The sequence below is a fragment of the Carettochelys insculpta genome, chromosome 1 (genome assembly GCF_033958435.1).
Source record: "Carettochelys insculpta isolate YL-2023 chromosome 1, ASM3395843v1, whole genome shotgun sequence".
Taxonomy (NCBI): Eukaryota; Metazoa; Chordata; order Testudines; family Carettochelyidae; genus Carettochelys; species Carettochelys insculpta.
In genome coordinates this window covers 108712502-108736524 of record NC_134137.1, presented here as the reverse complement: position 1 = coordinate 108736524, position 24023 = coordinate 108712502, and the positions used below count along the sequence as shown (strand labels likewise).

General features: G+C 47.0%; 1 protein-coding gene across 3 annotated transcripts in view; it reads right to left on the bottom strand.

Moving 5' to 3' along the window:
• The window catches only part of PCCA (propionyl-CoA carboxylase subunit alpha), a 469473-nt gene that overhangs the window by 216576 nt on the left and 228874 nt on the right, over window positions 1-24023 (bottom strand). For all 3 annotated transcript variants that reach the window (XM_074989641.1, XM_074989649.1, XM_074989656.1), the window contains 2 exons: window positions 18704-18772; window positions 13593-13668 (listed from right to left, as the gene is read on the bottom strand). In XM_074989641.1, coding sequence (XP_074845742.1) covers window positions 13593-13668; window positions 18704-18772 — 145 coding nt within the window. The remainder of the gene's footprint in view (window positions 1-13592; window positions 13669-18703; window positions 18773-24023) is intronic.

Sequence of the window (24023 nt, the reverse complement as noted above, 5' to 3'; positions counted from 1 at the left end):
TTTCTTTTAAACATTTTGCAGAACACAGTATGAGAGAATAAAGAGACAATGTGCTGCAGAGAGCCAAATACCAGTCCCAGCTGAAGTCAGTGGGAGTGTTTTCTATTGACAGCATTTGGACCAAGATTTATCTTCAGTAGGCTCATCTTACCCTTAGAAAGCTAACCACCACCATCACTAAACAAACCTTAAGTTGGAACTTACAGAAGAAAAAGAAAAAGAGGGCACCCAAGAAACACCTGGCATAGAGACCTGAAGGCAGACACTGAAAAAACAGGATACACCTGGTCAGAACTGGAAAAGATCACCCAAGACAGGGGACACTGGTGAATGGTTGTCAATGGCCTATTCTCCAAGATGTAGGAGTGGAAGAGGCTTACTACTACCTAGGCTCATCTATACAGTAAAGCAGTGAGGTCTACAACATTGTAAATTGTAGTGCACTCTACCAGATTACAATGTAATGGTCCCAAAAGAAGTTAACTACTCACCATGTGCAGCAACAATGGTTCTTCAAGCTGTCCCTCTAGGGGTACGTGCATCCTTGTGCTGCTGATGAGACAATTTCAGCAGCAGCATCCTATAGACCTGCAGAAGACTAGCAACTGTCCACAGTTACCCCACTCCGTTCCTTCTTCATCACAGAGTCACTGACAACAGCTATGAAGTAGAGGGGAAGAGGGTGGATTCTGGAGCACCCATAAGGGAACACATCTTGAAGATCTATCATGACCGCACAAAATGCAAAACATCTTTGAGTAGTATCCCCATGTGCAGTGTTCCCTATAAGCTGAACACTTGGACAGCCAACAAGGAGAGATTCAGGTGCCACCCAGCTGACTAGCAGAGCACCACAGCTAACCACAGCCCGCAGAATGTGTTTTATGGGTGGTGCACATCCACCCATGCCTCGATGCCCATAAAATTTGTTCCATACCTGAATGGAAAAAATTAAAGGGAACACTGCCCATGGTGCTTCACTGTAGGTAACTCCTGAGCAGCACACTTCTGGAAGCATCTAGACTTCAGATTTGGGTCTGTTACAAATAAGAGTATCATGAAACTGAACATGGCATCGGGGTGCAGCCCCCAGAGCTTCCACAGCGTTCTGGCAAAGTGTGGACTGAAGATTCCATCGCTCCTCTACAAATCCGTGAGACAGGAACCTCCTTGAGGAATGTGCTGGATGAGGAGATTGACCTCATGAAGTACGGTATGAATGGCACCTGGAAGGGTCACACTGCAAACTTGGTAATAATGCCTGATAATGTCAAGCCTCTCTTGGGAAGGTCTCTGGGCTGATATTGCTGAGCCTGTGGATCTTTCTTCCATAGAGAGGAAAAGCCTAAAGGGACTTCCTCAAAAACTTTGCGCAATTCAGGTAAAAAGCTAAGGCTCTCCTGTCGTCTTGTGCACGTACATTACTTCTGTACGAAGGGAGGGTGACTCAATTGCTTGTCAATTTATGTAGTACATATGTGTTATGTTATCTGTTAGGACTCTCATGTGCATTTCTTTGGTCAGCAGGAGGAAATGGGAGCAGGCATTTCCAAATGCCCTGAGCTCAAGGAGTCTGATGCAAGGGGACATCACGATGGATGACTGCTTGCCTTATGTTGTAAGGTCCTTTAGATGTGCACCTCATTCTAACGAGCCTCCTCCTGCCTCCTTGCCAGCCGAGACTCACTCCTGCAGAGTGGTGATGGCAAGGAAAAAAAAAAAAAAAAAACACACACTCCTATAGCTTTGCACCCATCTTTTTATATGTTTCATTCCAATATCGATTGTCCTGTCCCACTGCCCTAGGATGAGTCATCACCACTGACACAGGACACTGTAATAAGTCATTTGCTAACAGCAGATGGGACTTGGATCTTCTCTTGATTGAGGCTCTCTCTCTTTCTTGGGTGGGCTCTTTTGCAGGGCTCAGCTCCTATTATCAAGGTGCTGCTGGCAGCTGGCTATTCCAGACAGGCTGGCTTCAGTGACTCATTCCATTGCATACCCAAATTCACACCTTCCTCACTCACACAAAGGAAAGCTCGCTTCAAAGAAAGAAAGCTCCCCTACAAATGAACAACAAAGATTGCCCCGCAGAATAATGGCATCTGTAAACAATTGCTTACTAACTTATAATACTTAAAACAGACCTAGTAGCTGGTACAAAACAAACTTATGGAACAAAATATAAATATATAGAATAAAGCTAAATCAATAATAAAGCTACTGTTACAAAAATTAAGGGTTATACAAGCAGTGACTGTTGCAAAGCTTACAGAAAATTAAAGGACTTACATCTGCATTGTACTGGGGTGTGCAGAGACTTTATACAACAGGCAGTGACAGGTTTGCACAACCTGTCTCTGTTTGGTCTGTTAATTGAACTGACCCACATCTGCAAACACCACAGGGAAAGCCAAGCATGTGGCAACACTGCTCCGCCAGCTGCTGTGTGCCCCCAGAGCTGATATATCTGACTGATATTTTGGAGACTATTTTGCACAGCACACGTGAGAGTGTGGTCAAAGAAAGGAACCCATGTGGGCGTAGAAGTGCTCTAGCTGGTAATGTGCTGGAGGATGACTTTTATGAATTCCAGGCACTGCACTGAAGTCAGGGGTGATTTCTAGGCATTGATCCACAAAACCCAGTTCCATGAACAAGCCTATCTTGGTTCTGATAACCTGGTGAGTCTCTGGGCTTCTCTACACTACCACCTTCCTTCGAAGGAAGGATGGTAATTAGGGTGTTGGGAGTTTACTACTGAAGTGCTGCCATGCATAGGCAGCACTTCATTAAGCAAATTCTCCCCTGCGGCAACTTCAAAGTTTTCAACTTAGAAGTACCGGCACGCATCTAGCCACGGCGCACCCACCGGTACTTCAAAGTGCCCGGGCAACTTCAAACTCCCCTTATTCCTCAGGAAGTAGTGGGGAGTAAGGGGACTTCGAAGTTGCTTTGGTCATAATCTAAAAGGATGAAGTTTTAAAAGGAGAAATGCAAAGTACTCCACTTAGAAAGGAACAATCAGCTTCATACATACAGAATGGGAAGCGACTGTCCAGGAAGCAGTACTGTGGAAAGGGATTTAGGGGTCATAGTGGACCACAAACTAAATATGAGTTAACAATGTGATGCTGTTGCAAAAAAAACAAATATGATTCTGGAATGCATTAACAGGAGTGTTGACAGCAAGACATGTGAAGTCATTCTTCTACTGAGCACTTATTAGGCCTCAACTGGAGTATTGTGTCCAGTTCTGGACACCACATTTCAAGAAAGATGTGGAGAAACTGGAAAAGATCCAGAGAAGAGCAACAAGAATGATTAAACATCTAGAGAACATGAGCTATGAGGGACAACTGAAAAAACTAGGCATGTTTAACTTAGAAAATAGAAGTCTTAGAGGGGACATGCTAGCGGTTTTCAAGTACCTCAAAGAGGGTTACAAGGAAGAGGGAGCAAAATTGTTCTCCTTGGCCTCTGAGTATAGGACAAGGAGCAATGGGCTTAAACCATAGCAAGGAAGGTTTCGATTGGATATTAGGAAAAACTTCCTAACTGTCAGGGTGATTAAACACTGGAATAAAGTACCTAGGGAAGTTGCAGAATCTCCATCACTGGAAATATTTAAGAGCAGGTTAGACAAACACCTATCAAGGATGGTCTAGATGGTGCTTGACCTCTTGAGGTATCTTCTAGTTCTAGTGTTCTATGATTCGAAAAAAGCATGGCACACATTAACATAATTTTGTTTGAAACAGGACTGCATTAGTTCACACCAGGAGGATCGGCATAGGAACTTAGAATACAACACGTTACAGCACTCTAAATCATACCCCTAGAGAACACACTGCAGTACTATGTAGACGTGCCCCAAGTTTCTCCAGATGCATATGCTACATTAGCCTAACTACGACATACACAAAACCTCCAAACACTGTCAGAATATCCAATAGCCTTGAAAGCCATGCAATAGCAAAACTAACTAATTCTATTTCCTTCCCACAATGGGGACACAAGTAAGAATAAGAATGTATAACAACTACTGCAGAATAAAGCCATGGGAGAACATGGATTGTAGATAAACCTATTATATTAATTAGCCATTATAGCAAGGAAAACAACAAAATATCCAAACACAAACATTTAAAATTGCAATATTGCTATTCTCTGTGTTTCTTAATAAAAGCCATTTAAAATCTGTCAAGGCGGTTACCCAATTTTCACTATTTTCAAGCTTGTTCTAACATGATAATAAATGTATCAAATAATAAATACATTATTATATCAATTGTTCCAGGAAACTCTGCTTCCAATTCAGTAGCACAGTATGGCTCTAAATTTGCCATGTAAATGCGGTTTATGTTTTTCAGTCAATCAATTACTTTTTTAGTGCGTTAATACATTTCCCAATCCCTTAATGAGCTGCCAAAAGCCTTAAACACAAGCTTGGAGTCCACAAGCATATACCTAACCCTATCTATGTCAGTGGTTCTTAACTTTTACTGCAGAATGCACCTCTTCAGCTCTCAAAATACGTTCTTGCACCCCTTATCAAAAATGGAAATGGGGGGCCTATACACTTTTAAATGCATATTTCTCACTACAATAATAGAACAGTAGGCATAAAAAATACGCAAGTACTACCCAGAGATGTTGCAGAGTTTTGCTGTGGAAGTAACTGTAACTTACGCGTTAACAGTTAGCAGCAGAACGAATTCAAACAAAGCCGCGGCACTGCCACATCATCATCTGCGCATGCGTCAAGAAATACCCCACAACAGGGCGATACGCTGTACTTTGTAGTGAGATAATTTCACTAAAATAGCTTAAAAACTTAAAAATAATTTTTTTGTTTTCATATTACAGTAATCATTAAAAAAGTATAATGTTAATAAATACATAGATTTGATTAAACAAAGTAGTTGTACTTATGTGCCTGTGCTTAATTTGTGATTTTGATGATTTATTTTCTAAAAAATTCTGGCATGTCTTGCACCCCCAGAAAGGGCATCTCGCAACCCCAGGGGTGTGTGCACCCCAGGATAAGAATCACTGATCTGTGTGATAAGCCAAGTATTCCCATTTCTCTAAGGCTACATCTACATGACAAAATAAAGTCAAAATTATTAAAGTCAGCTTTCTAATAGTAGATTTTAATAGTTGAGTGCCCACACCTGCTCACAAAGTCAACTTAGTGCATCCCCACTAAATCGCCAAAGTTCAACTGTTGCAGCAGTGCATTGTGGGCACCTATTCCACAGTTCCTTCACCCCATTGCTAGTGGTTGTGTGATGTCATCTTCCCAGTTCATTGCCTTCATTCCCCTGCTATTGAAAACAGGGAGCCATTTTCAAGCAGTCTCTTTTCCCAATGACAGAAATTGTTTCAGCTACCCACATTACAGAAAGAGGCAACGTTGTTGTTTTTTAAACAGAAAACCATCTTTATGGAAACAGGTAGCTTTTACAAAAGTTTTTTCAAGACTCCAAACTGACATTAAATACAAATGAAGGGGGGAGCAGTCTGAAGAAGCCAGGTTTGAACTAGAGAGAGAAATTTATGAGCTGTCACTACACAGAAGTGAAGAACATGCCCATTTTTCAGCAGTCTGTCCTCCCCAGTGAAAATACACCCAACACGTGGACTTCAGAAGCTGAAGTCCATGATACCCAAATGGAACAAAGTTGGATCTATGCAACCAGTGAAAGACTTCATATTATTCTCAAGGAAGGAGGGAGAAAGAGAAGTTACTCACCGTAGTAACGGTGGTTCTTCGAGATGTGTCCCCGTGGGTGCTCCACCATAGGTGACGGCTTGGCCGGCGCCGCAGATCGGATCTTCCAAGCAGTTTCTGCCGGACCGCGCATGCGCCGGCGCGCGCCGCTCCCTGGCGCGCTCCTGGCCATGTGCGCGATCCGGTCCCCGCTAGTTCCTCGACCAACCGCCTCGGGTGCCCCTGCAAAACACTAACAGAGATCCGAAGCGGGGAGGATGGGCGGGAAGTGGAGCATCCACGGGGACACATCTCGAAGAACCACCGTTACTACGGTGAGTAACTTCTCTTTCTTCTTCGAGTGTCCCCGTGGGTGCTCCACCATAGGTGACTACCCAGCAGTAACCCAAGATAGGTGGTGGGTAATCGGATTATGTGCAGCTGGTCCCCGAGAGGACCGCTGCAGAGAGACGGGTATCCTCTTGGAATACCCTGTGAAGGGCGTAATGTTTGGCGAAGGTGTCGTAGGATGACCAGGTCGCTGCTCTGCAAATGTCTTTCAATGCAACGCCCTTGAAAAAGGCTGTTGATGCTGCCACCGCCCTGGTGGAATGAGCCCTGGGAGTGGCCGACAAAGGAGTCTTTTTGAGCTCGTAGCACATTTTTATGCAGGAGACAATGTGCTTTGAGATTCTCTCCGATGAGAGACCTTCTCCTTTCGATTTGGGAGCGAGGGAGACTAGGAGTCTATCCGTTTTCCGGAAGGACTTGGTCCTGTCTACGTAGAAGGCTAGCGCCCTCCTCACGTCCAGGAGGTGTAGGCGCGCCTCTTCGCTGGAGTTATGAGGCTTTGGATAAAACGAGGGTAGAACAATAGGTTCATTGATGTGAAACTCGGAAGAAACTTTGGGAACAAAGGCTGGATGCAGCCGTATGGTTACCGCCTCCTTGGAAAAGACAGTGCAGGGTGGCGTTGCCATGACTGCCGCAAGCTCGCTCACCCGACGAGCTGACGTAATTGCAAGAAGAAAGGTCGTCTTTATTGTAAGGAGGCGAAGGGGAACCGTGGCCAAGGGCTCGAACGGTGGTCCCATGAGTGTGGTAAGCACCAGGTCCAAGCTCCACGAGGGTGGAATCGGTTTCCGAGGGGGGTAGAGGTTTACCAACCCTTTGAGGAACCTGGTAACCATAGGGTGGGCGAACACCGTGTGCCCTCCATCCTCATGTCTGAACGCCAAGATGGCGGCAAGGTGGACCTTTAACAAGGATAGCGAGAGTCCTGCTCTCTTGAGGTCCAGTAAATACTCTAGAATTGTAGGTATAGGCACCGAAAGGGGGGCCAGCTGCTTGGTAGAACACCAAGCCATGAAGCGAGTCCATTTTTGTTTGTAGGTTTTCCTAGTGGAAGTCCTCCTGCTACTTTCTAGGACTTGCTGTACTTCCACTGTGCATGTGCTCTCTAGGGAGCTGAGCCATGGATTAGCCACGCTTGCAGTCGCAGGCTTTGGGGGTGCGGATGCACTATGGACCCCTGGGCTTGCGTGAGCAGATCCGGCGCCACCGGAAGAGGCATCGGTGGGCGGTCCGACATGCGCAGGAGTAGGGGGAACCATTGTTGGCGATCCCACATTGGGACTATCAGGATCATCCGAGCCTTGTCTCTCCTGGCTTTTTGCAGAACCTTGTGGATCAGCACTGCGGGGGGAAACGCGTAAAGCAGGGGGCCCCCCCACGGGATCGCGAACGTGTCCCCCAGGGACCCCCGGCCCAGCCCTGCTCTGGAGGAGAATCGTGGGCACTGTTTGTTGTGCTGAGTGGCAAACAGATCTATTTGGGGAAACCCCCATGCGTGGAAAATCGGCCATAGTAGATCGGGACGGATCTGCCACTCGTGGGTGAGCGCAAAACGCCTGCTCAACTGGTCTGCCTTCACGTTGTGCGCGCCCGGCAAGTATGAGGCTCTCAGGATTATATCGTGGGCGATGCACCAGTTCCATAGGCGGATTGCTTCCGCGCATAAGGTACGGGATCGAGCTCCTCCTTGCCTGTTTATGTAAAACATGGTGGAGGTATTGTCTGTACTGATCCCGACGACTTTGCCTTGTATACGGTCTCGAAAGTGTTTGCAGGCGTTGAACACTGCTCTGAGCTCTAGAACATTGATATGTAGAGACTGTTCCGTGGGTGACCACAGTCCTTGAGCCACCTCTTCGCCCATGTGCGCTCCCCACCCTATGAGGGAGGCATCCGTAGTGAGGAAAACCGATATTTGCGGCTGATGGAAGGGTACCCCTGTTAGCAAGTTCCCGGGGTTTACCCACCATTGCAGGGATTCGCGCACCCCAGGTGAGGGCGACACCACCCTGTGAACGGTGTGTACTGCCGGCTTGTATACACTTGCCAGCCAGTGTTGCATGCTGCGCATGTGCAACCTGGCGTTCTGTACCACAAACGTTGCCGCTGCCATGTGGCCCAGCAGCTGCAAGCACGTCAAGACCGGCACTGTAGAGCTGAAGGTGATGACCTGCACGAGGGAACCGATGGCTCGAAAGCGAGCCTCTGGTAGGCATACTCTCGCCGAGACCGAGTTTATGCGAGCCCCTATGAACTCTATGTCCTGTGAGGGGTCTATCTTTGATTTTGCCAGATTGATAACCAGGCCAAGTGAGGAGAACGTGTTTGCTGTGACGCGTATCATGCGGAGAACCTCCCTTTTCGAGGTCCCTTTGAGCAGGCAGTCGTCCAGATACGGGAAAATAAACACCCCCTGTCTGTGCAGGTAGGCTGACACCACTGCCAAGGTCTTGGTGAAGACTCTGGGGGCCGAGGAAAGGCCAAACGGTAGGACCTTGTATTGGAAGTGTTCGTTGCCCACCATGAACCGGAGAAAACGCCGGTGAGCCGGATGGATGGTTATGTGGAAGTACGCGTCTTGTAGATCGAGGGCTGCGAACCAGTCTCCATCGTCCAGTGCTGTAAGGATGGAGGCAATCGTGATCATCCGAAAACGTTGCTTGCGTAGATACCTGTTGAGGCCACGAAGGTCTAAGATGGGCCTCCAGCCTCCTGTCTTTTTCTCCGTCAGGAAATACCGAGAGTAGAACCCTTTCCCTTGCAGTTGCTCCGGCACCTTTTCCACCGCCCCTATGAACTCGAGGTGGGCCACCTCCTGCCTGAGCCTGGCTACATGGGAGGCCTCCTGGGGGTGGGGCTTGGGCAGGGGTCGCGGCGGCGGGAGCGACTGGAAGGGGATGGCGTACCCCGTGGCTATGATCTCCAGCACCCATTTGTCTGTGGTGATCCTTTGCCACTGGTCGTAGAATGGTCGGAGGCGATGGTGAAAAAGTCGTTTCGGATGATCTTGTGCAATGGTGGTGATGGCGCAGCCCTGGATCTGTATGTCAAACTTGTGGCCTTTGGCCCCGCCCCGAGGACGGACGGCCCTGTTGTGAGCGTCGCCTGGGGGTTCTGTACTGCTGGTGCTGCTGATGCCGCCCTTGCTCGTAACCCCTGTGATACTGGGGGCGCTGTTGCTGGTACTGGTACCGCCTTTGCTGTGGGTAGTACCTTTTCTTTGAGTATGGAGGGGTGTAAATCCCCAGGGTCCTGAGTGTGGCTCTTGAATCTTTACTGGAATGAAGGACCGAGTCAGTTGATTCAGCAAACAGCTTCTGCAAGTCGAAGGGAAGGTCGACTATCTTCGCCTGCAGATCTCTCGGTATACCCGAGGTCTGGAGCCAGGACTCCCGTCGCATCACCACTGCAGTTGCTGTGGAACGTGCTGCCATGTCCGCAACGTCCAAAGCAATCTGAACTTCCATCCTCGCAGCCGCGTAGCCCTCTTGCACTATGGCCTTGAGGACCGGCTTTTTGTCCTCTGGAAGCGAGTCCATGAGGGAAGTTAATCTGGCATAGTTGTCGAAATTATGGTTCGCCAAGTGCGCTGCGTAATTTGCCATTCGCAACGTTAAGGTGGAGGAGGAGTAGACCTTTCTGCCGAACAGCTCTAGCTTCTTGGCATCTCTGTCCGTTCCCCTTGTTTTAAATTGAGATGTTTTTAATCTTTGTTGCGAGGACTCCACCACCAAGGAGTTTGGCTGGGGGTGGCTAAACAAGAACTCCATGCCCTTCGCCGGCACGAAGTATTTCTTATCCGCTCTCTTTTGGACAGGCGGAATAGTTGCAGGGGTCTGCCATATGGTAGTGGCAGACTCCAAGATCGCTTCATCAAGCGGTATTGCTACTCTGGAGGAGGCCGGGGAGCTCAAATTTTTAAGGAGCTTATGATGTTTCTCTTGCACTTGTGCTGTCTGGATGCCTTGCGTGAAAGCTACCCTCTTAAACAGCTCCTGAAACTGTTTGAGATTGTCCTTAGGATGGACGTCCCCTAAGGCCGTGACCTCATCCAGGGAGGAAAACGAGGAACCGCTGGGGTACATTTCTTTGGACCCTTCAGGTTCTTGATGGTGATGTTGCGCCCTCTCGCTGGAGGTTTGCGAGGGAAAATCTCGTGGGTCCACGGCCAGTCCCCCCTGGGATGCTTGAGTCTCTGTCCCCGATCGCGATTGCCCTCGGGGGTACGAGGTAGCATGTGGGGATCTTTCCCTGGTAGATTGCCGATGGTGTCCATGCCCCGCGTGGTAGGGACGACCATGGCAGTATAGGCACTGTTCCTGGGAAGGTGACCTTGACCATTCCCTTTGCATGTACCCTCTGTGTCTGGGAGAGGGCGATCGTCGAGACACTGGAGAGAGCGATTTTGCATAATAGTCCAGCGTTTCAAATCCCAGGAAGGGTGAAGGTGGTGCCAGCCATGGGGAGGCTGATTGCAGGAAAGGAGAAGGGGGCTCCGGGTAGGCTAGGGGGGACCCCTGCCTTCTGGTTGGAGTCTGCAACATGAGCGGAGGGCTGTGAGAAAAGAGCTCCACAGCCCTGTCTGGAGAGGGGCTGCAGTGCCTCCTCTTGTGTGCAGCCTTTCCCCTCCCTAAGGGAGGTAACTCCGCCCCCTGATGGGCGGGGGATCCCGGCCCCGTCGGCACCGTGCTAGGCACGCTCGAAGGCGGTGCCGCACGTGCGGAGTCCTTCTGCGCCTGCAGGCTACGTGCCTGCGCGCTCTGCACCGCCGGTTCCCCGGGGGTCGGTGCCGCTGCCTGCGGTGCCGCCGGTACCGGCGCTTGCTTAGCCGCCGCCCTGCCTGCGGTGCGGGGCGGCTGGCTGATTATCGGAGGCTGAGCCGCTTCCACGTGGCTCTCCGTGCCGCCGCCGATCAGCTGTTGCTGCGGCTGCTTGCTCCTCCTGTCCCGCTCACTGTTGCTGCCGGCAGGGATCGGGTTGGAGAAACTTTCCTCCGTTTTTGCGCTGATGGAGTGAGGGAGGCAGCTTTTCTTCTAAGGGCCCCGGAGGGTCCCTCCTGCTGCGGCCGCTCCGGCACGTCTGGCTGGAGGGCCTTGTCAAGAAGCAGCAGTTTAATCCTCATCTCCCTGTCTCTCCGTGCTCTGGTTGTTAATTTTGCACAGAAGGCGCATTTTTGTGCCACATGGGACTCCCCCAGGCACCTTATGCATAGACTGTGCCCATCGGACACTGGCATCGCCTCTCGGCAGGACTCACATTTTTCAAAGCCTGAGGAGGACATTGTTGGTGAGTCTTTGAGTTTGTTTATGGGTACTTAGCACCTTCTTTGTGCTGTTTCCCCGTCCGATGGCCTGCCTCAGCAGGAGGGCTGATGGCCCTAGCTCCCGGCCTCCGGCGCTTGTTACTGGGACTGGCTTGAGCTGTCCCTCCGTAGCTTGTTTTTTTTTACAAAATAACAACCGGCTACTTATGGTAGCCTAAATAACTGAAAACTTTAAAGAGAAAACAAATAAAGTCATTGAATACGCTATGTGGCTTTAGCCTAGTCGGATTCCGTCTGCAGCCGACGGCGGTTGAGAGGAACTGGCGGGGACCGGATCGCGCACATGGCCAGGAGCGCGCCAGGGAGCAGCGCGCGCCGGCGCATGCGCGGTCCAGCAGAAACTGCTTGGAAGATCCGATCTGCGGCGCTGGCCAAGCCGTCACCTATGGTGGAGCACCCACGGGGACACTCGAAGAAGAAGTATGGGATCTCAGAGGCCACTGGTGTCTAGTGGTTAGCATGACTCAAAAGAAGAAGAGAAAGACAGAGGGCGTTCATTTCTAGTGATTAGCTTCTCTTCCCTCAGTGAAAATAAACTTAACAGGATCCATGCAACTAGGGAAAGACTTCCTATTATTCTCAAGGAAAGAAAATACAATGGAAAAGTGGTACAGTAGTGGTAGTGTATCTGGCTGAAGGAGCCAGGTTTGAAGTAGAGAGAGAGAGAAATCTGTGGGTCATTACCATAGAGATGTGAAGAACACTCTAGGGGGGCCATTGCACTCACATCTCCAAAACATGGCAAGCAGACCATTAGGGCTACGTCTACACTAGCCCAAAACTTCGAAATGGCATGCAAATGGCCATTTCGAAGTTTACTAATGAAGTGTTGAAATACATATTCAGCGCCTTGTTAGCATGCGGGAAGACGCTTGGGGGGGTGGGGTGAGAAAGTTGACCTTAGCACCCCATAAAATCGACCTAATGGTATTTGCAGTGAAGACAATCACAATGTAAAATCGAGTTAAGTGCCTTAAAGTCAACTTTCTCTGCTATGTGGTTGAAAGATGATCTGTATAGTACCTCCAGCCCCAGACCTTACATCTCCTTGGTGCTGTCCTCTGGAGGCACCAGGAGAGACGAAACAAAAAACCAGAAAACCTCTAACTATTACTTCTCCATCCCTAGACTCCAAATTGGAAGGGGACTGAAGAACTCCTTCTCAGCCACACCGCCAAGGAGGTAACCTAAGCCATCATCCTGATGGCTCTTCTCACACAGACACAATGCCCCACCCAGGGACCTTCACAGGTTGGAAAGTGCACAAAATTTTCCCCAAGACAGTGCTTCTTCATGTATTCACCATTGAACTCAGAGGAAAAACAAAGACCTTCTCCAGATCTTAGAGAGGAAGAGTCAAGATCTATCATCCATGTTCCACAAAGAGCTGGGTCCAGGAAGAAAGCTGAAATAGATGTTCGCCATCATCATCATCTAGGGGAGTTCTAAATATTGTCCAAATGTGTCTGATTTGATATTCCCCCCAGTGCTAACAACATCCTTTAAAATGAAAAAGCATATGGGGGGCTGGCAGACCTGTTGTGCCCCTGTGCAAGGTGGGAGCAGCTCTGCACTCCCAGAAGAGACCGTGCCTTGGTGACTCCCAAAGCGACATACTGGACTCCCTCAACCCCCAAACAGCCCTGAAAGCCATTGTGAGTACACTGCACAGCACTCAGGAAGCAATTTAAAAGGACACAAGATCCAGCTGCTGCTGCTCATGTGATAGTGGCAGCCTGGAGACCCAGGGACCTTTTGAACTGCTGGGCCCCATGTCAAATGCCCCATTTTGTCCTCTTCCCAACTGGCTGAACCTGGGTACTGTAAGAACACCGTAAATATATGAAAGTACTAAGAGTGATTACTTCTTACAATATACTTGCCTTTGAATTTCACAGGACAAATACAGGATAAATGCAGGATCCAGCATGAGTTTTCAAGAGCTTTTATCAGTTTTTGAAAGTAATTAAATTAAATTATTTAACTAATTACTTTCAACTAAAATGCTTCAGGAAAAAATGAAGTCTCTTTAGGTTTGATGTATCTTCTCAGATTAATTAACACAAGCTTTTCCTGGTTTCATTTGCACTTAATAAGCAGGAACTTTACTCAATTTGCTAATTACTACATTTTCAAGCTGTTTTCTTGAAATAGATGCCAGCCTACCACACTAGGAACTCAAATTTCCGTAGTTACCTCGAATTACATAATTGTCCAGAGCCTCTTCCATTCTTTGCAATGCTTCAGCTCTATCAGAGCCATATGTAATTAGCTAAAAACAGAAGTATTTAAGTTAGCTATAAAAATTCATTTTTTTCTAAATTAATTATAATTGTCTTTAAAAAAACTTCATAGATCATATATATGTATTTTCCAGAAATAATTTTGCACATATTACTATCTGTCTCCGGGAGCCCCTTCCCCGAAACAAGACAGAGGCATCTCACCCTCTGGCATTAAAAGACAGAAGATCAGGGATTTTTCTTTATATGATTTAATCATATCTATATATGTCTCTCTGTTCTCCTTGGAGCTACAAAACAATTACAATTAAGGTCAGAAACTCAGATTTTGAAAGTACATATTTCTTAAGATCTTCTTTACTTGTAAGTTTAATTCTGAATTTCATGGATCCTTAAAACACTAACTATAATATCCTTATAGCAATTTTACGCTTAAATAACTGCAATGTACTGTCAGACAAACCACATTTTTTGTCAGGGATTATGGTCTTTCCTCAAAAAAATCGAAGTGTTAAACTAACAAGGGATAAATCTGAGGCCGTGTCTACACTAGCAATTTATTTAGAAAATAATTTCAAAATAAGGCCTCCTTTCAAAAAGCTCTACAGAGCACCTACACATGTTATTCACTACTTCAAAATTGGGATCAAAGTAATGGGGCCACATTTCGAAGTCGTTTTTCCATTCCTGTATTGGGAATAGCACCCTATTTCGAAGCATAACATGTAGATGCTCTGCAGTCCAGTCTTTCAAAATAGCAGGTCTGCCGTGGCAGCAGCCTGCAGGAGCACAGAGATGCTCTGGCCATCCCAGGTGGGGCTCTATTGTCACTGCTGGCCACGTTTAAGGAAATACACACCCGGCAACTCATGGCAAGAAACAGAGAGCGTGCAGGCAGCATGGGGAGCACAAGCTCTCAGCTGAATGCCCTCCCATTGACAACAGGGCAGAGATCACCACCCCAACCCTGTCCCAATGGCAAGTAGCCAGGAGTCCCATGCGCCACAGGGGTCCCCTGGTGAGTCCACCCAGCGCTCCTGGGAGCTGAGACAGCAGCAAGTAAGAAGGGGCCCCTCCTGATCCAAGGAGGAGTTCAAGGACCTCCTCAGCCTCTGGGGGAAAGAGGTAGTCCTCCTCCAGACTTGGGTGCATCGCCGAAATGCAGATGCTTTGGACGGCCTCTCCAGTAGCCTCAGTCCTAGGGGGCACCCCAGCCGCACTGGGGACAAGGTGCGGTCAAAAGTCAAAGAGCCCAGGAAGGCGTACTGCCGCAGCCGAGATGCCAGCAGCCGCTCTGGGGCACCTCCCACCTGGTGTCCACACTATGAGGACTGCCTCCTGGGGCCCAAGCAGGTGCCACCCCCTGAGCACACCCTCGACATAGCCACCCACTAGCCCACCCACCCCACCCCCAGCCCAAGCCCAAGCCTGAGGCAGCCACAGAGGAGGAGGAGCCAGGACTCTCGGGTGTGACCATCCCCCACCAGAGGGAACGCAACCTACAGGCTGCCCGCAATGATGAGGGTTTCAGCGATGGGACCCTCATCTTTGCAATCCCCTCCGGATCATCCGGCCAGGCCCTCTCCAGCTGAGCATCTCTAGTCTTCACGGAGATAGCAGCAGGTAGGTACTGGGTGTTCGGTATGCCTCAGGGGCTGGGAAGGGGGACCCCATCCCTGCCACAGCCAGCAGGTGGCCACTCAGCTCCTGCCCCCTGCACAGCCCCATGTTCCGCACAACTGGGGAGGGAACGCGGGGGCGACCAACCCCAGCGCGAGCCCCACCATGCAGGGACCACTCTGCATCCAGTATGCCATGGGGCCCCCAGGCCATCAGGGATTGTGGAGGGCGTAGGAGGGCATTGGAGCCTGAGCCCTGGCCCCTGGGGTCACCACCCCATTCCATCCCAAGGCTGTGCAGAGACACCTCCGGGCCAGACTCCATCATCAACAGGGGGGATGAGGGGGAGGTGGTGAACCCGGCCGTCATACGAGACGTGACAGCTGTGCTCTGGGACTGGCTGGTGACAGAGTGGGAGATGTGGGTACGGGCGACAGATTACCTGGAAACCCTCACCAGGCTGTGGCCACCCACCTCAACCAACCAACCCCTCCCTCACCCACCACCCCCCTGGAGCTCCCCCTGCATCTCTCTAGTGCTGCCCTGATCCTTCCGGACCTCTCCACAGCCAACTGCCTGGAACTGGAGCAGTGGCTGGTGGCCAATGTGGCCCCTTCAGCACCAGCCCCTGTAGCCCCCCGTCCTTCCCTGCACACCCTGGGAATGCTGAGGCTGCAGCACCCCCAACCCTCACCCCTACCTCCCCGTGGTCTCGGCCCCATCCCTGCCCCATAGGAGGCCCCACACCCAGGGCAGTAAAGGCACCTGCAGCCCCCATGGCTCACCAGACCCCCACCCCGGTGCTCTCTCCCAACTTCAGTCCTTTCCCCAATGCCACCCTGGGTCCCTCTTATACATAGTCCCCCCATATATAGTTGCAGGCACCTATTGTTAAGCTTACATTATAAGTTTATTTTTGCTACAGCTCTACAGAGTTTACTACAGTTTTGAAGTCTATATTGTCTAAAGTCCCTATTGTGTGTTGGGGGGGAGCAGTGAGGGGTGGGCCATGGCGGGGGGGGGGGGGTGTTCAGGGAGGGTGGATGGGGGAAGGTCACTGCAGGCCCTGGGCGAAAGCCTCACTCAGGGCCTCCCTGACTCGCACCACATCCCTTTGTGCCTGGCAGAAACGGGCAGCAGGCAGCTACTCGTACCCAGCACTGGTCTCCGCAGCCCAGGCCTGCATCAAGGGCTCCTGTTTACTTTCCGCAACATTGTGGAGAGCGCAGCAAACCGCAACAACCAAGGGCACATTTGGGAGGCTGACCTCTGACCTCCAACCTTGTGAGGAGGGAGTGAATGCACCCCTTGAGACGCCCAAATGCCCACTCAATGGTGTTCCTGTCCTGGTTCAGGCATGTGTTGAATTCATCCTGAGACGGGTTGGTAAGTCTTGTGTAGGGCCTCATGAGCCATAGGTGCAGGGAGTATGCGGCGTCAGTCACAATGCAGGGGAGCACAGTGATGTCTCCTACTGAAAGCACCCGCAGGGGAAGTAGGTGCCCTCCTGCATCCTGCGCCCCAGCCACAAGTTCCTAAACACCCAGGCATCATGAGCCCTGCCCAGCTACCCCACATGCACATCCATGAACTGGCCCCAGGTGCTGACAAGAGCCTGAAGGACCACGGAGTGGTACCCTTTCTGTTCACAAAAGTAACCGTGCTATAGTCTGGGGCACGGATGGCTATGTGCATCCCATCCAGAGTGCCAAAACAGTCTGGGAAGCCCAGCCCTGCGAAGGCAGCAAGGGCAACGTCCAGGTCTCTGACAGCAATGACCTGGCACAGGAGGAGGGTGCTTATCTCCTGGATGACCTGCATGGGGTGAAAGACACATTTGCATGGCTGTGTGGTTCCTGGCCCCTTGCAGGGTCTCCTCTCCCCGGCCCCTGGCCCGGTGGTCACCTTACCATGGTGGGTGTGTGGCCTGAGCCAGGCTTACCTCAAGTAGGACTTCCCTGATGGTGACTCTGCCTACTCCACACTGATGGCTGACAGACAGGTGCCGTTTGGGGTGGCCCGCTTCCAGACTGCTATCGCTAACCTCTTCTGCAGAGGGAGCGCAGGCTGCATCACGATATTGTGGTGCTGGAGGGCTGGGCCATGCCAGTGGCACAGCTCCTCGAAGGTCTGCCTGGTCATCCTGAAGTATTGCAGCCACCCCTTTCCCCCAGCATCAGGTGGTCTCACCACTCGGTGATGCTGGGGTACACCCAGTGTTGCCAAATTGGACAAGTAGCCACTGGCAGATGGCCCGCAGGAGGAGGCCTATGGAACTGGCCCTCCAGTGCTGCTGGAGGAGAGCTGCAAACAGCACAGCCAGCAGGCTGGCCATGGCCCAGATGAACTCCTCCTTGGGCAACTGTTGGGGAGGCATGGGCATGGTGTCCCTGGTAAAGCTCATGTTTCTGCACAGGGTATGCAGGGTATGCAGTGGCAAGCCTTGGAGCCCAGAGCACAGGCAGGGTGTGAGTTTTGGGAGGGGCCCTTTAAGGGAGCAGCTGGCTGCAGGCCCCAGAAGGGCTTGGAAGCCATGTGTCTTCCACCCCATGCAGGTCATCTGGGAGATAAGCACCCTCCTCCTGTGCCAGATCATTGCTGTCGAAGACCTAGACGTTGCCCTTGCTGGCTTCGTGAGCTGGGCTTCCCAAACTGTTTCAGCACTCTGGATGAGATGCACATCGCCATCCGTGACCCGGATCATAGCACAGGTGCTTTTGTGAACAGAAGGGGTACAGGTCCTTTAGGCTCTTGTCAACGCCTGGGGCCAGTTCATGGACGAGCATGTGGGGTAGCTGGGCAGGGCTCATGATGCCCGGGTGTTTAGGAACTTGTGGCTGGGACACAGGATGCAGGAGGGCACCTACTTCCCCTGTGGGTGCTCCCAGTGGGATACATCACTGTGCCCCCTGCATTGTGGCTGACGCCACATACTCCCACCCTGTTTCCTGGCCCACTACTTTGAAATAGCAGCCATGGCTGTGTAGACCCTCTCTTTTGAAATGCTGGGCCACTCTTTCGAAATAGGGGATCGTGGCTTTTGCTTGTAGATGTGCAATTTTGAAGGCCATTCTTTCGAAAAGTGTATTTCAGAAGTGGTCCTTTTGAATTGCAGTGTAGTGTAGATGTAGCCTGAGAGCACAAACTCTTGCTTAAATTAAAATGCTTTTAAAAATCTGAAAATACAGCAAGAATTATGCAAAAAAAAAAAAAAAAATCACATAAACGGGCAAATTAATTTCCGTGAGATCAGGCATACTTGTAAATTTTCTTCCATATTAAGCTTCACTTTCAACATAGACTTTTCCTTTTCATATTTCATTTATACATATCATATCAAGCAGCTCTGAAATACTGGCTCATTAACAAAATGTCTCTTGATTTAAAACTTTTCAATCTTAAATTAGTATTTTATATAGTAGAATATAAAAAAAATCAACTCACTTTTGAGATCATGGGATCATAATAGATGCTAATATCACTTCCTTCTTGTATGCCACTGTCAACACGTACCTTCGGAAAATTTAAAAAAAAGAGAGAGAGAGAGAGAGAGAGAGAGAGAGATATTGAGAAAATAGATCTTCACAACGGAATAAAAACCAAGTTTTGACCTCACAGAAGACCTACACTTCACACTTTCCTATAAGAAAGTAAAATAATCTTCTTCTGGAAGGGCTAGAAAATCCTCTCCCACCTCCCTCTTATGGGAAAAGTATTTAATTACTACTCCCTCCTTTAAAACAAAAACACAAATGCAGACTTACACTGTTAGTCAAAATTACTGCTTTTCTTGTTAAATTCAAGAGCAGATAGATTTGGGGTTTGATCACTTTCAATATATAGTGGTTTATGCAACTCTAAAACTGAGCTTTCAATGTAATCAATGCTGACTTAATTACTGTAATAAAATGTGGTTGTAATTACTCCTACAACTGACACTTGGCATGAAAGATGCCCCTTGTAATTGCATACTTTTCTCATACGTATGTAATCACATCCCTTGGGTCCCACTATTGCCCTTCTGAGAGCTCTGCCGGGGACACAACTAAGGCTCATTCAGCAGGAACTTTGGAACTCTGCTTATCAGCACTATAGGAATACTAGTCCTGTAGCTTTCATGTCTGTAACACTTTCCTTTTCTGCCTCACCCTATCGACAATAAACCACTTTTTTTTTTTCAGCTGCTGCTGCTGCTGCTGCTCCTCTGGGGGTTTAATGTTTACACAGCTTTTTCCATGGTTTTGCTTTGTAAGGACATAGCCCCAATTAAAGCTCGGATTCCACAATTTTCATAGCGGAAGGAGTAGCACAAGTTCAAAAAAATCTTTTGAAGAAACTGATTGCTGTTAACCAGCCAACAAGTCAGTTGGTATATTGCTGATTCTTGTTTTCATCTCTCAGTTTGATTTCATCAGTGGGGCACTAAGGTTAGCCATATAAAACTTTAAAAGTGAGCAATTTCTAGAAAACAAATATTTATTATATTTCTGCTGGTGAATATTGGAATCTAACGCACTTAAAAAAAAACACTAATCAACATAATTCAAGACTGACAAGCACATCCCCAGGATCTTAAGGACACATGAATCCAACTAGAAAGTGCTAAAACACTGGAGATTTGATACCTTACATTGTAAGTGGGACCTAGAAATTCACTTAAATCTTTACCTGTGGGAAGGACCGTTTCTAACAAACAACAGATCATTTGATGGTAGTAAGGCAGAAAAAAGTCAACACAATGGTGGTTAGACCTTTACTATCTTACTTTAGGTAATTATCAAGGGGCCACATGTAGACCCTCTTTGTCTGCAGAAACCATGTGAGCAGGATGAGGACTTTACTATCCAAATGACCTAAAAGACAGCCTAGTAGCTTTATTCTATTTCCCCAATGAACACTACATCCTTGCATGGGTTTAATGACAGAATTTTCTTTATTAAACACTTTATTATTATTTTTATAATTTTATAATTTTATTTATTAATAAAATTTATTAATTTGCATGGCCATTTTGAAGTTTTTGGCTAGTGTAGACATAGCCCAAGCCACCCTTCCTCCCTGTGAACGGTTATGTGTTTGTGCAGCAACTACATTTGCACGTACACATAGATAGGAAAGAACCATTAAGATATCCAGTCCATCCAGTGCCAGTCGAGACTATTTCCTACAGACAACATATTGCTTTTTATACTGCATAGTACGTACATATATAACATGGAGCATACCTGTGTACGTATTCTACCACCACCTGGGATTTATACGGCACTTTTCAGTTCCAAAGCAACCCAGAGATGTAAAATAATTAATCCTTATAACATCCCTCTGAGATATATAAAGATTACTATGTCAACTTTACAGTGAGGAAACATAGAACAAAGGGACAAATTCAGATGTGAAATAAGCAGATGCTACTGCTTCAGACATAAATGGGAGTAGTCGTTTATGCTTGACTGTGATTGGCTGTTAGTGGGACAACCAGGATTAGAAATTAGAATTTCCCAGCTCTACGTTACATATTTGTAATGTACTAATTACATTACAAATATTACAAATATTTCCACCATATATACTGCACACAGAGACATATATAATAGTAATGTACTTGGATATATCCACACTAATTCAAAAATTGAAATACACTGAAACAACAAGGAACTAAAAAGGGTTCTTGAACTGCTTTATAATTTCATAAACTTGTGAAAAAAATTGCCAAGGGCCTCTTTCTAAATAATAATTTTCATTCCCTCTAAAATTTAATCTTTATAAAATAACTAAATAAAAATGACAAACTGATAGCAAAAAGGAAATACTTTTGTTATTCTCAATTCTCTCTGCTCTGCTTCAGTGTATGAGGAGACTGACAAAAGATAATCCTGTAAACTATACTGTGCAACAGAACAATTACAATTGGATATAACAGACACCTTTATTTAAGAGGCCTGTGCACATTTATCTTGATAGATAAGAGTAACACTTATTAGCATTATTTTTACTTAATATTTTTCTTTTCTGGGTATTTAAAAAAAATACTACAGGGAGTATACAATTCAAGATCCTTTCATAGCCCAAATACTTTCAGCAATGTAATATTGTGGTGCCATTGTGCATTACTATATTAAATGTTAGGTAGTCTAAGAAAACCTGAACACTGCACTGACAGACCACATTACCACCAGGGAATCCCACTATCTTAAGCAACCAGAGTTCCATTCACACATGCTTCCTTGCAATACTGGGTCTAAGAGACATATGACTTACTCTCCCTTCCCTAGGCTTCAGAGCTCAAGTTCCAGCCCCAGCTTCAAAGTACAGTCTTCACAGCTTTACAGCCGTAACACGGGTGAGCAAACTTTTTACACTGGGCCCCACTTTTCATCCCTGCAATTAGCAGAGTCCCCCAACCTGTTAATGTAATCCAAGGCAATGGTAATTTTGGTTACGGTCATATGAAAAAGACCCCCTTTCGGCAGGTGTAAGAAAATAAGTCTATAAAATGTAAAAACGTTATTAATTGGTATATAAATGTGACCACACTTACATGAAACCAGTAACGTATTTCAACATTTTTAATTAGATGGACGAGCCTGAGACCCAGCAACTCATCGTGCCGCACTCCCCCTACAAAATTTCATGCCCGCCCCCTCAATTTGCGCACCTCTGCTCTAGGATAAGCCCCACTATGCCAACTCTGTTGGCCAAGCCAGGGAGGCTCACTCCTTCAGACTGTGAACACAGGCATCTTTGAATAATGGATTGTTGATTACATTAGCAGCTAATGGCTTGGGAGCACTTCAAATCTTAATGACAACTGCAGCACAGTCAGTTTGGTACAAGGTGCAAGAGAAAGAAGTTTCTATTGTCACAATCTTGATGATACCGATTTCTTTGTTGCAGCCTCCTATTAAGCTTTTTTTAACAAATTAAATACTCGCTACCTTACAAATATTTTGAGCTATCAGCTGGTATATTTCTTATAAGTTGTATAATTGTCTATATGAAAAGAAAGAGATAAAAACAACCACCAATATAGAATTCTTGGCATACAGGAAAAACATTTCACCAAGGCCCCATCTTCTTAACTTTCCTCTTTCTACTTCCCTCATCCAGCCAACTACCCACATGCCCTTACCTCCTTTAATTTCAAAAGCCACCAAACTCATTTAAATCATGTTTTTTCCCTGAGTCTTTCTATGCCAAATTTCAACTCCGAGCAAATTTTTTAAAAAATGGTGAAGTACCAATAGCTTCAATAGAATATTCAACTTCTTCAGTCAAATTAATTTTATTCTTAAGTATGTGACATCCTCACAAGACAAATTAATCTCCAATATTGCACATTTTCTGCTGCCACAGAAGAAAAGACTAAATATATGGTTTGTGAAATAAAAATAGAACAGCTATTTTTAATAAGCCAATAAGAGTAAACAAAAAGAAAACAGCCCAGCTACTCTCTCTGAGATACTCAAACCATTTCTCTGAAGCTTCCAGCATAATTAAAATTTCTTTTTTTCAGTACCATGATGGGCCACGTGAAGCTATCAGCCATCTCCCACCCTTCATTTTCAATTCACCTCTCCCCCTAAGCACAACTCCCAGCCCGCCCTGTCTACCTGACAAGTGACAGCCCAATCTGATTAAATACTTGCAAGGGAGGGGACTTGTGGGCCTACATGACAGGCCAAAAGTGATCACCATGGAGATACATAATTACAGCTGTCAACGCGTCTACTGTCCTGCTGGCATCAATTTGATTGCTCCCAGCAATAATGATAGACAGAGCTTGGTGTGCACTCTCCTGCACCCAATCACTTTATCTGTTCCGTGGTCCATTTAGCTGACATGCAACATTCACACAAGCAAATAACAGCAGTAAGCAGAACATTTAAGGCATTTTAATTGTTTTTTCTTTCTATGGATGGCTCACAAGCGCAAATGTTATTACATAAAACTCCTGCTGCAACATTAATTGAAGAAAGATTTGGTGGGACAAAGACTGTAGGGGGTATAGTTTGTCCATTATCACTTGTACTTTCAACAGGTCTCACGTTTGGAAAATTGCAAATTGCAAAAACTTGCAAGGGCAAAATGTTTGACATCCTGTTAGCTATTATAACATGGTAAAATGTCTAGCAACCACTCGCATAATCATTATAAATTCTTATTTAATACACTCTGTTTCATTAAAAATGTTTAGCTACATCCCATGATACTTGTTTTCTTATCTTCTATTTAACGTCACATAATGCCTGTTAAATCTTTACAATTTTTTCTTCTGCTTTCAGGCTTTGAACACAGCATGAAGCCTTACAGCCCAGAAAGGGTCAGGTCCCTTTAGGAAGCATATGGGCAAAAACAATTTAAGAAGTGAAATAAATCATATATCCAATAACATCTCCAAATTTAGGATTCCTCCTGTAATCTTTCACTATTTTCCATGCAAGTAATCACACTGAATAATCACATTCACAGATGGTACAGTCTTGGTCTTCTACCAGCTGACATAGTGGATTTATTACTTATTACTTTGATTACACAGAAAGATGTCCCTGTTCTTTTCATGCATCAGAAAACTGTTTGTTAAGCAGCCATTCCGAATAGCTTGACTATGTACTAAAATGTGTAATACTCAGTTTTCTTCAAGTGTAATAAACTATTTACTTTAAAAAGGCTGAAAATTTGAACAGTAGTAGTAGTCCAGCTTCTCTTTGGGGTATGCAATCCTTTGCAGTTAAATAATTATTCGAACATCTGATTTCCTCTACAG